Genomic DNA, 19,191 nt, shown 5'->3' with positions numbered 1-19,191 from the left:
GCTGAGAATGCTGAGTACAGTACCTGATGTACATAAATACTCAATAAATGTTAAATAGTCTTTTTATTGTTTCCTGAAATTTTTATTCTTTGCTAAGAAAGGTTTATGCTTCAAAAGATACATGTAGAGCAAAACGATAACATAATGACTACTTTTATTCCTCAGTTTCCTATATACTTTCTCTCTAGCCTTTAATTCCAGATCTTGTTCTCAAAATCAATTTAGTGGCTTTTTAACTTCACTTGATTTTTCAGAGCCCTAGGCAAGTTTCCATTCCCTAACCCTGCGTGGTGTTTCACCCTCAGTCTTCAAGTATATTCTACTCAGAGCTAGTCCATATAGCATCTTTGTGTGAATTAGACAAACGGCCCCTACCTCAGAACACGTTAGTACCAGCTGTTGAGAAATTGTCATAGTACGCTGCTTTTATTAGAACAACATATTTTATTGCCATGAGGGTACACCCTGCAGGACCATTCATGGCAGCGCTGGCTCAAAATGTCTCTCATTTGAATCCTCATGCTAGCCTGGGCCTGAGGATTTCTGGAGCTTTGGCTTTTTCCCTTTTCAAAAAAATTTTAAAGGTCCTAAAAAAGGCTTTTAGAAGTCAAAGATATCACATGCTTACATAAAATTTCCACATACAGAAATGAGTTAAATCAGTCACCACCAAAAATGACTAACTCTTTTCCCTCATACAGGGGCATGTGGCTTATGTATTAACTCAAGAAACTGATGAATATTTGCTTTGGAATCCATTGACTGGGCAATGTCATAAGCAGTTTGACTCATTTTGTCCCTTACAAAGTGTAGACTGTTTGTTTGATGATGGAAATGTAAGTATATGGGGGAAAAAAAATCTTATTTTGAGTTATCTCCTCAAGTGTCAAACCAGTGGTCCTCTAGCCTGGCTATACGTTAGAATCATGTGGGGAACTCTGAAGAAAATACAGATGTTCAATTAGAATCCCCGAGGTGTGGGGCCAGAGAAATCTTTTATCCCTAAAGCCCCCCCAGGTGATTCTGTAGTGCCTCCAAGGCTGAGAACCAATGAGCAGTCGAATGTTCACATACCTGTGGAGTCTCTTTACCTCCTACCTCAAAGCCTCCTTTGGCTTCCACCACTTCATTGCGTAGTAGGACTATACAATTTTGCTCCATCCTAACCAGCTATGGGCTTTGTGCTCCCGTGGGCCTATACTGATTTTATGTAAATATTTTTATAGGTCTGGTTTAATATTCAACGAAATAATACACCAGTGGCTGTACATTTTGACTATTCAAAGGAAAGTTTCTGGAAACAGTTGCTTCCAAAAAGTTTTCAAGGGACAAAAGCACAAAGCATACAGGTAAATAATAATTTTCCAGGTGTGTCTGCATCAAAGTTACTATTGGTGCTTATCTTAACTAGTTGTGACAGCTCTTGTTATGTTTATATAGCTGATTGGTTATTGAATTATTTGGCAATATTAGTGAAATCTAGTTTTCTCTGCCATCCAGCCCAAGTTTGGGCTTTTCTGATCCCTGTCCTCTACTTGCAGAAAAGAGGAATTGAGAAGAAGTTATCATCTTAAGTGTGAATTTAGATTTTGAAATAAAATTTTTTAAGTGTTCATCCGAAAACATAAAATATAATGTCAAGATAGTATAGTAAGTTCTTACTTTGGCCTAGCCCTTTGGCTCCACATCCATGGCAATGATATAATACAAAAATTGAAAAACAAAAGGCTTATCTGGGCTCCAAACCATGATAGTTATCTCATGGTATAGAAACAGGTTAGAAATACTAGCAGTGAGTAGGGCTGAAAGAGGGATGGCAGCAAGGTCTGAAAACGCTTCATGAAATCCAGGGAACCAGAGCCTGTCTCACTTTTTGAAGCCAGGGACCATGATAGGGCTCCCTTACTTCGCTCCTCTTGAAAGAAGATGGGGAAGAAAAACTGCAGACTCACTGCCTGGGGCTCAGGAAGCAGGAGACCAAAGCACAGACCTGAGATCAGGAGCCAACCTAGTCACCAGATGGCTCAGCCAGTGAATCTGTGAGGTACTCAGTATCGGTTTGGGAAGGCATCCCAAATTCCATTTCAACAGCTATTTCTGGATCAAAGGCCATGGTTTAGCAGGGTGCCGGCAATTGCAAAATCCAAAAACTAGGAGCTGTAAGCCCAGAGGAAAAGAGAGAGAGGGGATGAGAAGAGAAAAAGAACAGTAGAAAAACAGGCAGAAGACAATTCATAGAAGCAGAAATTCAAAACGCTCAATCTCACTCATAATCAGGGAAATACCATTTAAACAATAGAACACTATTTCACATGCGTAAGATCGGCAAAAATCTTTTTAAAAGTGTGATCATACCAAATACTGGCAAAGAGGCAGAGAAACAGCAGGAGCATAAATTGCTATAAACACTTTGGAAAGCAGCACGGTGATGTCTAGTAAAGCTCAAGATGCTGAACCCTTGATCTACAAATTCAACTTCTAATTATATGCCCTACAGGAACATGCATAGAGAGACAGGTACAACAATGTTCGTTACAGAATTCCTTGAAATAGCAAAAAAAAATTGGAAACAATTCATCAACCAGAAAATGGATACATGAGTTGTGAAGTACTCATACTGTGAAATCTTCTATTCAGCAGTAAAAAAAAGTCTGAACCAACTTACAGTAGTTCTCAACTTGATTGTATGTCCATTACATCAGAATCTCTGAGGGTAGAACCCACCCATCAGTATTATTTAAAGCTCCCCAGGTGATGCCAATTTGCAGCCAAGGTTGAGAAGCATTGACCTAGAGCCATGTATATCAACATGAATGAATATAAAAAATGTAATGTTAGGCAAAATTATGTGTGAAACATATAATACAAAACCATTCATATGGAATTTGAAAACTATATGTTGTTTATGTATATATAGATATATAGTGATAGTATAAAAGCATTCATAGGAATGATAAAAAGCAAATTTAGGTTAAAGTTTACTTTTGGGGAGAGGAAAAAAAGGAATGAGATCAGGGAGCAGTATACAGAGTACTTAAAGTCTATCTGTAGGGTTTTACTTCTTCTTTAAAAATCTAAAACAAACACGAAAGAATGCAAAGATTAGATATAGCTAGGTGGTAGGCATGTCAGGTGGCTGTTCAGTACGTTATTCTCTACGCTTGTCTGTATTTTTGTGGCAGTTCACAACATCAGAAAGAATGCATGCTGGTTGTAGGGGGAGAAAAATCAAACAGTACCAGAGTGTATAACATGAAGAGTTTCTTGCTTCTTCAACATCTTTTTCCCCACTCTCTAAGAAATGACCACTGTCAGTAGTTTCTTGTGCATCCTTCTAAACATTCTCCATGCAGATGCAAGCATATATATAATATATACATTCATACATATACATACATTTTTATATATTTCTTGTTTGTAAAGTCCTTTTAAAGAAGGGGAATCATGCTTATCTCTCTTGAGCAAACCACATTTACAGCATCCACAGGCCATGCTTTGCTTTTCCCATCCCAAAGTTGTGACTGAAGCACTGCTGCCCCCTAGAAGGAGAATGATATATTTAGAGATGAGGTTTTTTGTTTACTGTTACTCAATCTGTTATTCATTCAGGTAATTTTTTTGAGGGCCTGCTCTGAGCCAGCGCTATGTTGGGTATAGGTACCACAAGGAAAAAGATGTGTCTCAGCATTCTCGGGGCTTGTGTTGTAGACGAGGAAACAGAAGGAAGCAAGCACTGGCAGTACAGAGTGATAAGTGCTGTTAGAAAAGAAATGAATTGTGCTTTGGGGAGCAAGCTCACAGCAGGAGGACCTGAAGGGAAGGGGAGTTGCAGGGGCTTCCTGGAAAAAAAGGTGATGAGCAGCAGAATGAGGAAGGGTGAGCAGGAGCTGGCCTAGATGGAATGGTCCCAGCAGAGAGCAAGAACAGCAGGCAGGAAGACCTGCAGTGGCACGGAGATGTCTGTCAAGGAGCTGAAAGGCCAGCGCTGCCAGGGAGTGAGCAGAGATGAGCTCAGGGTGAGCAGAGACCTGTTAAGTATTGTGGCCTTTATCCTCAGGGCAGTCAGAAGCCAACGTCACCAAGGCAAGGGCTGTCACCATCAAAATTGTGTTTTTTTTGGTTTTTTTTTTAATGATTTTTATTTTTTTCCTTTTTCTCCCCAAAGCCCCCTGGTACATAGTTTTATATTCTTCGTTGTGGGTCCTTCTAGTTGTGGCATGTGGGACGCTGCCTCAGCGTGGTTTGATGAGCAGTACCATGTCCGTGCCCAGGATTCGAACCAACGAAACACTGGGCCTCCTGCAGTGGAGCGCGCAAACTTAACCACTCGGCCACGGGGCCAGCCCCCAAAATTGTGTTTTTAAAAGCCATTCTGGCTGAGGGTGGAAGCTAACCCTTTTGCCAAGTTGAATCTATAAATGTAAAACTCATAGTTGCATTTGACTTGTATCTCTACTGATTTCTTTCCTGTGGGTTAATGGCCTTCGGTCTTCTGCCTTGCCACACACATACCAGAATAAACGACTATCTATAGTAAACACTGTTTTTTTTAAATCACAATTGAGAACACAAATTTGAGTGTGTATGATGAGAACATAGGTATTCAGAGATGGAGTTAACAGGGAAATCCTCTTGAAGTTTTAAAGGATATGAATTCCCTGAAAGAAAGGGGCCTTTGCCAGAAAAGGAAAGTGGACTAACACCCCATTAATTTATCAAGTCATTATAACCCAGGCCTCTTTTTCAGGCCTAAATGTGGCCTAATTAATCTACAGGAGTTGCCAGGATGGGGTGGGGGTAGTCACCTAGGGGAAGGGAAGTATTTTGGAGGGGCAGACAATAATTGGTGACAGCAGTCAGGGAATTCAGTCTCCCTGTCCTGTCTGGGATAGTTGGTGGCTCCTGCAAGATAACCCTGGGGTTCATATTTCCCTTTCTTCAGTGTCTCTCATCTCCTGCCGTGTTCTATTGTGGGGAAACTCCCTGTGTCTGAGCCTGTTCTCTAATCTAGAGGTTCTCCAACCACGGCAGTCATCAGAACCACCTGGAGGGCTCGTTGAAACACAGATTGCTGGGCCTTACCCCCAGAGTTTATGATTCAGTGGGTCTGAGGTGGGGGCCGAGAATTTGTATCTCTAACAAGTTTCCAGGTCTGAGGTTGCTGGTCTGGGGGCCACCATTTGGGAGCCAGTGGCTTAGAGCATCACCTGACCGACCGAGACTTTTCAAATCACTCCTTTCTCAGCTCAGAAATACCCAGAGTAAAAACTGTCTAAACCGAAACCTAGCCCCTCACTCTGGTCTATGTGAACCTTGCAGGGAGGGGAGGGCTGGGTGGGGGGTAGTGGTGGACTTGAGAAGTCGTCCCCTCCTCCCAGCAAATCCTGCTCAGGGGGAGAACATGGGGGGACATGGTAGAGAATTGCTGTCTGCTGTTGGTGGGGTGCTGGAGCAAAGGGGCAGACAAGGGAGATTGAAACGGACTCTGTGTGTCTGCATGTTTGTGTGTATGTGTTTGCGTGTATGTGTGTGTTTGTGTGTGCGCGTGCACATGCATGCGAACACAAAGACCTGGCTCCTGCCAGCTGAAAGAAATGAATACTCAGTCAAAGAAAGAAGATAATAAGTTATCTTACAAGAGTATTAATAACAATCATGTCTGATGTTTATTGAGAAACATGTGCCAGACTTTACATGTATTAGTTTATTTTAAAATCTTCACAAGACCCCAGAGAAGTAGGCACTATTGTTGTCCCTCTTTGAGAGACGTGGTAACTGAGACTCAGAGAGGTTAAGTAACTCGACCAAGGTCACAGTTAATAAGTAGAAGAGGCCAGTGCAGCTGCCAGAGATTATCTGGTAGAATCAATAAGCCTGGCAAATGCTTGTTTGAATAAATGAGTGGGGGCAGCAGATCTGTCTTACCCATGAAAAGTATCTTTTGTAAATCCGTTCCCCCTCCTGTGCTCTGGTGAAGTATTATTAAAATCAAAGAAAACACTGGGATCTGTGTTTGTGCCTCTTGGATTGAATGTTTTTGCCACATGAGACTGATTTGGGTTCCCCCTCATTACAGTTAGCACTCCTGGGGTGACTGTGGTATAAAAATGGTCTCCCGAGGATATTTTCTAACTTTCAGTTTTCTGTATTTCAGCCTGAAGAAATAATTTATTCTGATACTAATAAAAGCATGGTAGAAGATCTGAAGAACAGGTACGATCTTTCTTTACGCATTATGATTACCGTGTTTTCTCCCTAACCTCTCTTTCAGCCACTTGCAGTTCTCTAACCCAGTCTCTCGAAATACCTATTAGATCCAGCAACAGAAGCATGAAATGGAGATTATAATCCTTACTTCCAGTGAGTCATCTGTCTCTTGGTACATGCATGGAAAAACAGCCCCTCTGCCAATCAGGACACTCCTGAAAAGACAGACCAAATTAAAAATGGTCGCTTTTGAACAACATTGTGAGCAACTGTAGGGAAGCCCCCCCCACACACACCTGTTGGGTCTGGAGTAATAATAATGCAGTAGCTAATACTTTTTGAAAGGACATGAAGATAAATGGCCCACAAGTTGGGGTATGGTAAAAACATCCAAGTTGGGAGGTAGAAATGTCAAAACTGGCCCTCCTAGGCTCTCCCCCCTTCCCCAAACACACACGCACATACACAAGTGCCCTACGGAGTTGTTCTGTCAAGCCAAAGGCTTACAACCTTTGCAGCAGGCCTCACTCCTACTCCAGATGTGTCAGAAGCTTCTAGATCTGACTGCCTCCAGTGACTCATGCTGACTCAGCACGCTGGCATGTAAGCCACTACTAGCTAATCAAAACAGAGGAAGACGAAAATCATGTTGCCACTCGCTTCTCTCACTAGCACACAACCCCCACCTCTTAGTCTCCTTCCTCTTCCCCAGTTCTTAACAAAAAAGGAAGAAATGCAGTAGGGAAATGGTTTCCAGCTCTGGTTCTCATCAGAATCGCTTCTAGAATTATTTAAAAACACAGGTGCCAGGCTCCCAGACCAGACCTGTTGAATCCATATCTGGAGGTGAAACATTTCGGTAAAGTCCTACAGATGATTCTGATGCATAGCCACTACTGAGACTCTCTGCGAACTCCAAACTACTCAGTTACACTATAGACTCAGCCAAGAGGAGACTCCCAGGGGTTTCTTCTGCAGTACACACTGCTCCTGCACAGAGGAGAGGCTTCCCAGGAGGGCCCCATCAACCAACCCCACTGTGCTCCACTTCTCTCACCTCCCCAGAACAGTTCATTACCAGGGACTGTTTTAGGGGCTGGTTATACAGGCAAAAATCCCTGCACTTATGGAGCCTCCATTCTGGTAGGGGAAACTGATCATCGTACTTATCCATCCAGTGCCTCATTTCCTCCCAACTCTGCTTGCTGAATTAGTTGATCTAATAAACCTATCCCTGCTAACATTATCCTAGACCAGATGTCTGAATTTTTGTAAAGGCAGTTTCTTGGAAACACAATGTTTTATGTCAGAGGAGGGTCTCGGAGAATAGAAATGTCAGCCCAGTAATCAGACGGTAGGTGTTACCAGTAGGCAGCTGCCTACACACAGGTAACTGGAAAAGAGATGTGCCTTTGAGATCTAATTACTAGCTACTTCGGGCAGCTTCTTGCTTTCCCAAGCTAAGCAAGAGCCTGCTTCTCCCAGACTTGACTAATGTGAATGATGGCAGATATCCCTAGCCATAGTGGTCTGGTTTCCTCCTAAGTCAAAAAAATTTCATTCTCATACTTGAGTACAAGTGACAAAAACTCTTTTCACATTTATTAAATGAGTTATAATTTGTCATGAAATAATCTTTGCATTCTTACCTTAGGATTGAAAGGACTCTGAAATGTAAAATAATGGAATGGCGACCCAAACAGCCAACACGTTGGAATCGGCAATGTACTTTTATTTTACAACAAATCCTTCCTAAGCTAGAACTTGGTGCTGGAAGCTTGGTTTTATCTGAAGAAAAGAGTGAATTTGAAAGACTACTACAATTTTATTGGGTTTGTATATGATTTAATGCGTTAATGACATTGTTTTATAAATGCTGTTAATTGTCAGATAATAGAAATCTTTAGTATCCCTGAAATGCCTTTTATCTTGATTCTAGACAATGGATACTATGGCATTGAAATGCATTTACTTATGGACCGAGAAATTTCAAATGTAGTGAACAACTATTACCCTGACCACGTTGCATGACATTTTCTTGAAACCAGCCATGTGTTTTATGATGTATGAACCACAAGCTTTGGAAAGAGATGCCCAAAAGGAAACCATCTGCAATTACGAAACTAAAAAAATAATCTCTAGATGGTAGTAATAGAATGGCTTCCTGATCCTTGGTTCTGGGCAAGAGAACTCCAGGCAAGCTTTAATATCTTCTGTATGCAGATTACTCTCAAATTTGTACAGGCAGCCTGGACTTCTCTCCTGACCTCCTCTCTGATATATTCACCAACACAGTTGATATCGTCCTGGATGGTAAAAAGGCATTTCAAACTCAACAAGTCTATAACCAAACATGGTGGGCATTTGGTGTATTGTTAGTGTCCTTCTTTTCTTTCCCTACCCTACCCCCAGTGCTGGGAATCCTCTCACTAACTCTTCCCTATGAACTGGTCCAGTAGGTTTTTGAAAGCCTCAGCTTCCCAAGAGTGAGATTCCTTCCCCTACCATCCCATAAACTAGAAGATGTCTCCTAAGGAAACCCTCTGAGAGAAGGAAGGAAGGAATCTGTTGGCAGTTGGGGACTTAGGCTGCCAGGGACGGATCTGCAGGCACTGCTCATTCATGAATAGGGAGGAAGCTGTTTTATTTTGCTTTCTTTTAATAGAATTATGGGGTAAACCGACAAGCAAAGCATAAATCTAAGCCAAAGTTTAAAATTTGGAATTCCTTTGTAAAATTGTCGACTATTTAATAACACAATCATAAGCTTGGGCTGAATCCTGCAGCTTGGGTTCAAAACCTGTCTCAACCACTCACCAGCTTTAACCAAGTTACCTAACTTCTCTATATTTTCTACCCCATTGGGCGAGATAAACAGGGATTAAAATAGTTATCTGTTTCGTGGTTGTGGTGAGGATTAAGTGAGCTAATACCATAGCATCCAGCACTTAGCAAGCGTTTAATAAATGTTAATTATTTATTTGTGTCGTACAGTGCCAGGCATTGTACTAGGCACTGGGGTTATGACAGTAAACAAGATAGATACAGCCTTGTGCATTCACAGAGACTACGGGCTAGAGAGACAGACCAGAAAACATGTATTAAGTAAGCTCAGGAAGAACAGTGTACTATACAACCATATGGAAGAGCACATGAACAGATCTAAAGATCAGGCTTGAAAGAAGTTGATGATTCTTGTCTGTGTATTCTTAAATAGATAATTTTACAGAGGACCTTATTCCATAATCCTTTAATCTTGTCACATAGTTGCCACTTAATAAATATAAACTGCATCAATGTTAAATAAATTCTTCCGAAATGCTCACTTAAATCCCTCATCTGTAGGATCAAGTAACTTCCTTGGCAGTTTGCTATTCTAGAAAGGATGCAAGTATGTGGAATGCTAAGTGTGCAGGCCCTAGCATCAGATACACTGTAAAGTGAGGATTATAATAGAACCTACTTCCTAGGGTCATTTGAGGATTAGATATGAATATAAAGCATTTAGCACTGTACCTAGAATATAGTAAGCACCCATGAAACATCATTATTATTTTATGACTATCATTTCTTGAGGCTTCTGTCATCTTTTTGCATACAGTAATTCCCAGTTACCTACATGATTGTAACACGGGTTTACGTGTTGTTCTGTCTCTGGTCTAGGTCGCAGGATTTCCTATCCAGATGCCGTACACTGATGTACAGTCAGTTATTGATGCTGTATATCAAACTGGAATTCACTCCTCTGAATTTCCCCAGACAGAATTTGCTCTAGCTGTATACATTCACCCATATCCAAACAACATATTATCTGTGTGGGTCTATTTGGCTTCCTTAGCTCGACATCAGTGAAAAGGAAGAAGGAAAAAGGAAAAGATAATACTATGAGCCCGCAACCCAGGATCAAACAAAACTTTCCTGGAACTTTGGGATTTTGCTACTTATCCTCAAGCCTAGCCAAGTGCAAGCTCAGTTTTTGGTTCACTTACAGAGTTGGACACCATGGAGACTTTTTCGCTGAGTCTTTGGGGACAAGTCTAGATGACCTCCTCACTGGAGACCTCTACATGGAGGACCCTTTGGGAGGTCTAGCAGCCTTGGGTCACTTTCTACAGTAGATCTTATTCTGGGAAAGAAGCAATTCTGGCCTCTCCATTTAAAGACAATATTACTCAGTTGTGGGCCTCACACCTCCTCCATCAAAATCACCTGGTGAGCCTTGTTGAAAATACAGATTCCCACATCCCACCCAAGACCTGCTGAATCAGAACTTCTGGAAGTGGAGCTCCAGAACCTACATTATTTTAATGAGTTCCCCAAGTAATTCTGATGACCTGTTGAGAGTGAGCACCCTGCCTTATAGAATGTTGTCATTACTAAAATGAGGCCGGTACATTTGATGTTGGTTCTGGTGCAATTCCAGGGAGAAGTTATTCACGTAGAAACATAAGGTCATTGCCTCTCAAAAGATTATTTCACTGGTTAAGAATAGGAGGAAGATCTGCCATGTTGGGTTGAGGGCTGAGGTTAGCTTCCGGAGGCTTCTCAAAAGTTTTCACTTGGGATGCTCCTGACCTGAAGTCCTTTCAGCTCCAAGTATTTGGAAGAGACTCCCAGGAAACGATCAACATGCTTTCCTGATTCTGTGAGAAAATGCTCTTACTAAATCTCAGGGCCCCTTTTTTCCTTAGTGAGTGGCACCCCCATTCTGCCTCTGGCACTTTTCTGCTGCTTTCCTTTCCCAAGGGTGGCCCCAAAGAGGCCTGTCTAGATCCTAGGAGCCCCTCAAGAAAGAGTGGACAGGGACCTAAGAAGGAAGCACTGTACTTTTTTGTATTTGATTGTTCATGCTTCATTGAGAAAAGTATTTATATAGTTTACTTAAATGTTACATAACTTTGTTTTTTTTTAATCAAAGGATACAGATTTCCAAAGGCTGATGAGAGCAGTTTTATATGAGGTAGTGGTAAGAGAAAGAAAATTCACTCCTCCCATTGCAGGAGCATGGGGTTTCTTGGGTCACTCTCACAAGCAGACAGCAGAGGCCCCAAATTCACCTTTAAGGAACCCTCAGTCTGTAACCTCTCCCCCAGTACACCTTCATAGGCTGGTGCCAGAGAAGACCTCATTTATTCGCAGTGATGTTAATCTTGGACCAAACTTAAGATTACTAGAAGAGTAAAAAACAGTACAGATGTGGGTGAAGAGAAGGTTTTTTCTCCAAGGTTAAAACCTAATAGTGTGTGTCTTCTGGCATGCATAAGAAAATGGATTAGGATTTTTGTTTTTATTTGAATGTTTGTGTCTAAACGCTATATGAAGTTTTGTTGTTAACAAGTCTCCCATATTGATTGGGGTAGCAGAAAATTATATCTATGGAGAGACGAGGTTGCCAAAGAAATGCTGAATTCATGTAGTTCCTTTCTGTGGCACTTTGAATGTTTACATAGCTATTTTGTTAGTTGGTTATGGTTTCAGAATTGATAGGTCCCTTAAGCATAAGGCAGAAAATGTTCATAGGCAAGCACAGAGGACCTTTCTGTATTATATGCATTTTTTTTTGCATGTGTCTATGTTTCTCAACTAAAATTTTTTCTTGAAAATTGTGTATTGTCTGTAATGAACCATTTTTTCATTTGACTGTTTTAAAAATACATGATTTCAAATGTAACATATAATTTTAATGTTCTTTAAATCATTCCACAAATAATTACAGAGCATCCACCATGTACCAGCCACTTCAGTGTGTGCTGGGTACTGCAGTGAAAAGACAAAGGTCCTCCCCCTGCAAAGCTTCCATTCTTACGGGGGGACAGGCCATAAGCAGATACACACGAGTAAGTGAGATCATTTCAGGGTGGATGAGTGCCATGAAGGAAACAAACAGGACAGCATGATGGAGAAGGACTTTGGTGGAGATGGAGGGCATAAGCAGAATAGTCAGGAAAGGCCTCTCAAAGCAGAAAATGTTTGCGCTGAGATTTAAAAGATGATTTATCAATTAGAATTGCATTCAGTTGCATGTAACAGAAACCTAATCACAGTAGCTTAACCAAATAGGGATTACTTTTTTACAGAACTGCCAAGTCCAGAGGAGGCAGTCCAAGCCCGGTACAGAGACTTTATGATGGCAATGGTGCACTAGTCTTCATCCATCTTCTTGACCATCTCTAAGGAGGCTTCTGTCCTCTAGCTCAGTGGCTCTCAAACTTCAGCATGCATAAGAATCACCTGAAGAGCCTGTTGAAACAGATTGCTCAGCCCTACCCTCAGAGTTTCCGATTCAATGGATCTGGGGTGGGGCCTGATAATAGGCATTTGTAACAAGTCCCCAGGTGATACTGAGACTGCTGATCCCGGAACCACACTTTGAGAACCTTGGCTCTCGCCTCACAAGCATTTTCATGGCAAGAAAATGCAGAAAGAGAAGAGGAGGTAGACTTTGCAGCTGATTTGGCTCTTTTAAAAAGCTTCTGAGGAGGCCATGCCCAGTAACTTCTACTTATATCCCATTGACCAGAATTGCGTCACTCCTAGTTACAAAAGAGGCTGGGAGAGCAAGTATTTTAAATGGACGTATTGCTCTTCTTGGGTCAGTGTTCTCTTGGTGAAATCAGTGTTCTCTTAGTGAGGAAGGAAGGGAGGATGGCTATTGGGTAGGCATGTGTGGCATTCACTGAGCAGATAGTGTAAGTTCTAGTCCAAGAGTCAGCAGGCTCAAGACCCATGATGCACCAGTGTTTCAGCTTGAGTCTGAAGGCAGAAAAAGACCTATGTCCCAGCTCAAAGCAGTCAAGCGGGAGGAGTTCCCTCTGACTCACAGTCAGCCTTTTTGTTTTATTCAGGCCTTCAACTGATCGAATGAGGGCTACCTACATTATGGAGGTATAATACTGTGATATAATAAATACATATTTAGTCCTTGTTCCCAGTTCCTGACACAAAGCTTCTAAAACCCTTGGAATTTCCTGAGTGATAGGAAAGATAGAGGAGTATCTTTTGATATTCATAATAAGTTATTTTCAAACATGCCTGAGTTTATGCTAATAAGGTGGCTCTTGGTGGGCCCGTAGATAGCTTCAGAGTAGGGGCTGGAACCAGCCATGTGTTTAGAGGGTAAGAACTTTCATCCCTATCCCTTGACCTCTGGGGAGGGGAGAAGAGCTGGAGATTGTTAATTACCAATGGCTGATAATTTAATCAATCATGCCTACATAATGGAACTTCCATAAAACCCCTAAACAACGGGGTTCAGAGAGTTTCTGGGTTGGTGAACACACTGAGGTGCTGGGACGGTGACCTGCCCAGAGAAGGCATGGAAGCTCCACAGCCCTTCCACATACCTTGCCCTATGCATCTCTTTCATCTGGCTGTTCCTGAGTTGTATTCTTTATAATAAACCAGTAATAGTAAGTAAAGCGTTTTCCTGAGTCCTGTGAGCTGTTCTAGCAAATTATCAAACCGAAGTAGGGTGTGATGGGAACCCTTGATTTAGAGCTGGTCAGTCAGAAGTATGGGAGGCCCAGGACATGGAATTCATGTCTAGAGTAGGCAGTCTTGTGGAACTGAGTTCTTAATTTGTGGGATCTGACACTCCAGGTAGATAGTGTCAGAACTGAATTGAATTGTAGAACCATCAATTGGTGTCTAGAGAGTTGGTGAATTGGTTAGTGTGAGGAAAAAACCCACATATTTAGTCTCAGAAGTGTCGTGAATAAAAACAGATCATAGTAGGAGAGCAATATGCTTCACTTAGTCTATTGATTCAAATGTTAATCTCATCCAAAAACACCCTCACAGATGCACCCAGAATAATGTTTGATCAAATATCTGAGCACCTGGTGTCCTAGTCAAGTTGATGTGTAAGATTAACCATCACAAATATCTTACCCAGAAGTGGAACATTATCATATAGTATTTTAAAATTTGGAATGCCTCTTTGTAGATTTCAGATTATAAATTTCTACGTATTCTGGCCCCCATTTTAAAAAATAGCCGTAAAAACCATCCTTAACATTCTGCCTTCTACTAAGGCAGTATGGAAATGTGATCTAGGAACTCTTCCCTCTCAAGCTCATAACAGGTATGATTTATCTTTATATGACCACTCTAACTGCTAGGTGGTGAATATTTTGGAGAAGAGCAGGTGTAGTGGTAATAAGACCAGTTAAGAAAGTACTGTACAAGTCCAAGTGAGAGATGATGGTGCCTTGAGCTAGGATGTCCAGAGTGGACACCAATAGTAGTTGTAGTGAGTTGAATAGTGCCCCCAGCAAAATTTGTGTCTATCCAGAACCTTAGAATGTAACCTTATTTAGAAACAGGGTCTGCGCAGATGTAATTAGTTAAGATGAGGTCATACTGGATTAGGGTGGGCCCTAAATCCAATGAGTGGTGTCCTTACAAGCAGAGGACAGGACACAGACACAGAGAGGAAGGCTATGTGAAGAGGGAGGCAGAGATTTGAAGGATGCAGCTACAAGCCAAGGAACACCAAGGATTGCTGGGAGCTGCCACAAACTAGGAAGAGGCAAGGAAGGATTCTTCTCTTGAGCCTTCAGAGGAGCCTGCTGACACCTTGATTTCAGACTTCTAGCCTCCAGAACTGTGAGAGAATAAATTCCTGTTGTTTTGAGCCACTCAGTTTTATAGGAAACTAATACAGTATAGACCAATTCAAGATATATGTTGGAGGTAGAACCAACAGAGCTATACACATGAAAAATACTTCTGAAATATCAAAAAAAAAAAGTAAAGAAGAAATGCCAGATTTTCTTTGGAAATAACTCAACTTCAGTTGAGTTAGATATCACAGATTGAACACAGATTTTATCTCTGCTCCTTCTCAAGTGGACCACAAGGGTGAATAAAAGCTTGGAAACTGGAAAGTAGATAGATACATGATAACCAATTTGCCAGACCAGAGAAAGCTGAAAATAAAGTGCCTCCAGCCTCAGGGATGTTGGGAGTATTGGAAAGCAACAGGAACCTCAGAAAGACTCAAGCCCTAGGACACTTTAAACATGGAGGTAGGAGTAGAGACATGAGGTGAGCTGAAAATAGAAGGATTGGTTAAAAGTCTTTAAAAGGAATGACTAAACCATAAAATCTCTCCCTTTCACCCTTTGTAGTCAGGCCACTCCACCTACCAACACTATAAGACTGGAAATTTATTTTCTAAAGTGGTTGGACTGTGGAGAAGGGGGTAGTCTACTGAGAACAGAGAGATTATGTGAAAGTCTCATTACTGTATAGTGACAATAGTCTTCTAGGCTGCTTCTCCATGTAGCCTCCAAATGTTATCAGCCAGTCTTATACTCCCTCCCTATCCCCTGGCAGAAAATTAGAGGATTCTGCTTGGAGGGAATGACCTATCAAGGAGAAAAGATTTGGGGTGGGAGGATTTCTTATCTAGGGATTTCCTCAAATACACTCAGAGATTCTAATAACTTTTTTAAAGCCTCACTTGTAAATTTGAACTGACAGCCAAAGACCACCACACATCTGAGGAAACCCTCTAGTATGTGAATCAAAGATGAAAACAAATAAAAGAAACCATGATGAAACGGAGACAATGAATGTAGAGACAAGAAAAATGTATTTAAAAGATAACTTTAATGTCCTTAGAGTAATAAGAGAAAATATTGTATCTGTAACACGAGAATAGGATACTAAATAAAAAAATAATCTGAGAACATGAAAAATCTATTGGAAAATAGTAGAAAATTTAAAATCCAATTAAAAAGTCCACAATAAGAGTTTATGTTTTGAAAGTTGTGGAAATCTCCCCAAAAGGGAACAAAAGGACAAAGGGAGGGATAATAGGCAAGCAAAAATAAGAAATTTAGATCAGCTTAGGAGATCCAAGATCTGAATAATATGAGTTTCAGAAAGCAAGAAATGAGAAAATGGAAGAGAACAAATTACTAAAGAAATGATTCCAGGAAATCTCCAGAACTAAAGTTTCTAAGTCTCAGATTAAAGACCCCACTGAGTGCCCAGAATAATGAATGAAAAATGACCCATACCAAAATACATCATTGTAAAACCAGATCACTGAGGACATAGAAAAATCTAGATAGAATAGGTTTCAGGTTTTTTATAACAAGAATCAGAACAGCATCAGATTTCCCAATAAGAACACTGGAAGTTAGCAGACATTAGAGCATGCTTTCAAAATTATGAAGGGAAATGGTTTCTAGTTTAGAATTTCATACCTAGCCAAACAACCAAGTGTGAGGGTAGATTGAAGATATTTTCAGGTTATACAAGGTCTTAAAGATTTGCCTCCCAGGCACTCTTTCTCAGAAAGCTACTAGGGTATATAAACCAAGGAAAAGAAAAACATAGGATCCTGGAAACAGGGACCTACCCCAGGTTAGGCAGCTGTCTATCAGCTCTAGAGAGAACCCATCAATATTGGAGCTGGAGGGTTGGGATAGATGAGTCCCGGAGGATAAATCAAGAAGGGAGAGACAGAACTAGTAGATTATCTGATAGGCTTACTGTTTTGAAAGTTGAATTGAGGCATTTTACAGAGCTATCGGAGGATGCAGGAAACTTAGATGTAGACTTGAAGAAAGCCAAACAAAGAAGAAAAGAGAAAAGATTTCAGGAAAACAAAAAGAAAAGTAATAATTATAGGACACCATGTGACTCGACTGTGAACAATGTTTATGTAGTCCTCACAATGCAAACAACTGAAAAGTGATGTAAACAAAAATGTGTCAAAGTCATATTAGGGAGATGGAGGAAGGGGGAAATGTGTCTGTGAAAGGTAACGTAAAGCATCTAAATCTTCATTTTCCAGGACAATATGTTAATATGTTAAAAATGACAAATCAAAATCATAATATAAACATGTTATTTTGAAAGATGATAGCAAACACTGTGAAAAATAGCTAAAAGAGTTCAAAGTTGTTACTACCTTGGAATGGGACTTGGGAGTGGAGGTAGGGAACAAGGAACTCTGGCTCTTCATTATATGCCTTTAGAAATATTTGACTTTTTTTTTTTCCTGAGGAAGATTCACCCTGAGCTAACATCTGTGCTAATCTTCCTCTGTTTCGTATGTGGGTCACTGCCACAGCACGACTGCTGATGAGTGGTGTAGGTCTGCGCTGGGGAACAGAACCTGGGCCACCAAAGCTGAGTGCACCGAACTTAACCACTAGGCCATGGGGCTGGTCCCCAGAAATATTTGACTTCTTAATGGGTGTACATGAATTACCTTGATGCACTTTAAATTTAAAACCTTTAAAACTGGATAATGATCAGAGCCTTATGGGGAGTGTTGGGCCTCTTTGCCTACAGAAGTCTGCAACATGTGTGAGGCAAGAGCAAAGAACCTAAAATGTTAGTCAGAAGCAATCTCATTCATCACTCAGTTCACTTTATAGATGATGAACCTGAGTCTCAGAGGAGGGAAATGACCTGCCTAAGATCACTCCACTAGGAAGCAGCAAATCAAGAACCAAGGACCAGAGCCCAGGGCTTCTGGCTTCCAGTCCTTTGTATCCAGTGGAATATTATGTAACCACTGAAAGGAATCCTGGGTGTTCTGTTATGGAATGTCCACCAAAATATATTACGTGACAAAAGCTGAGTACACAACAAAGAGTGTAATGTGCTACCATTTGTGCACAAAATGGGGCAAAGGGGTTATACACATGCATGGTTATAAATACGTAGATATCCTTGGAAGGGCACAAAATAGTAATAATGTTGCTTCCAGGAAGGACTGGGATGAGGGAGGGAGGGAGACTTGCTAGTCTCTGTAGACAGTCTTCTACCGTCTAGACTGTTTTACCTTTTGCATGCATTCATTTGAAAAAATTAAACAATTTAAAATCAGTGGCTTTTCACTGCCTAAGGTTCAGTGAATTACAAAAACTCTCCAAAGAATCTGGTCCCACTCTCATCTCTTGCCAAACCCATCTTGTGCCTTATGCTGCAGGCCCACTGGCCTCTTTCCTTACTCTGCCTTATGTAGAAGTTCTGCCTTTTTTATTTCCATCCTTTCATACCTTTGTTGATCACTACTTCTGAGACTTGGAATGTCCTTCCTGTCTCCTCTTCACTCCAGGCACACACTAGCCTCCTGTTCATTCCAAGCATGCTTTCTCCTTAGGTCTTTGCATTTGCTGTTCCCTCTGCCTGGAACACTTAGCCACCAGAAATCTGCATGCTCCCTCACCTCCCTCAGACTCTGCACGCCTCACCTTCATAAAACAATGCTCACCTACTGTCAACTTCTATTCCCTTTTTCCATTTATTTTTCTTCACAGTATTTGTCACCATGTGACTTTGTTGTTGTTGTTAATTTATTTCCCTCTCCCCACTAGAATATAAACTCTATGAGAGCAGACTTTATTTTATATAGGAATTAAGTACATACCTAATTGTGTCCAACTTGCCCTAAAGGAATTAATGAAGAAATTATAATAAACTTGAATTTTGTATTTTAGGGATTTATAATCTAAGACACACTTGGCAAATTATATATATTCACACACACATTAATCTATAAAATGAATGAAATTAAAGTTCTTTCATCATATGAGGCAAATCCAGAAAATAGTGAGAATGATTTCCGAATATCTCCCAGTGAATAACTTTAACATCTTCAAAGTAGAAACCATGACAGGCAACCTGCTTATTACACTGATGATTATAGTCTGTGACCCATTTTTCTGAAAGGGTTCTTACAGGGGCCCTGGACATTTAAGTTATTGGGAAGCCAAATTACTGTCATAAAGTTGCTTAGTGCACATGAATCACAACTTGAGGAGGCAGATACTATTTAAAAGTCATTGTAAATGACATGGAGCTTCTAGCCTGAAGTGTCCATCTCCTCTCTAGGGAACCCCTGCAACTGAGATAGGCCAGGGCAGCCTCTCCCTGGACAATGCTGGGCTAGACTGGACTCTGCCTATGTTTCTGGGTTTTCCTTATCTTGCCTTTGTTCCTGTAGCCCTATTCTCC

General features: G+C 41.0%; 1 protein-coding gene across 1 annotated transcript in view; it reads left to right on the top strand.

Moving 5' to 3' along the window:
- CC2D2B (coiled-coil and C2 domain containing 2B) overlaps nucleotides 1-13,496 on the top strand; it is a 95,304-nt gene extending 81,808 nt beyond the window's left edge. The window contains exons 29-33 of the mRNA XM_044753355.2: nucleotides 702-836; nucleotides 1,227-1,349; nucleotides 6,155-6,213; nucleotides 7,862-8,039; nucleotides 9,871-13,496. Coding sequence (XP_044609290.2) covers nucleotides 702-836; nucleotides 1,227-1,349; nucleotides 6,155-6,213; nucleotides 7,862-8,039; nucleotides 9,871-10,059 — 684 coding nt within the window. The 3' untranslated portion in view covers nucleotides 10,060-13,496. The remainder of the gene's footprint in view (nucleotides 1-701; nucleotides 837-1,226; nucleotides 1,350-6,154; nucleotides 6,214-7,861; nucleotides 8,040-9,870) is intronic.
- Nucleotides 13,497-19,191: the final 5,695 nt, after the last annotated feature.

Source organism: Equus asinus, chromosome 2 (genome assembly GCF_041296235.1).
Source record: "Equus asinus isolate D_3611 breed Donkey chromosome 2, EquAss-T2T_v2, whole genome shotgun sequence".
NCBI classification, from domain to species: Eukaryota; Metazoa; Chordata; class Mammalia; order Perissodactyla; family Equidae; genus Equus; species Equus asinus.
The sequence above is the reverse complement of the archived record's forward strand: the minus strand, read 5'-3'. Positions and strand labels throughout refer to the sequence as shown.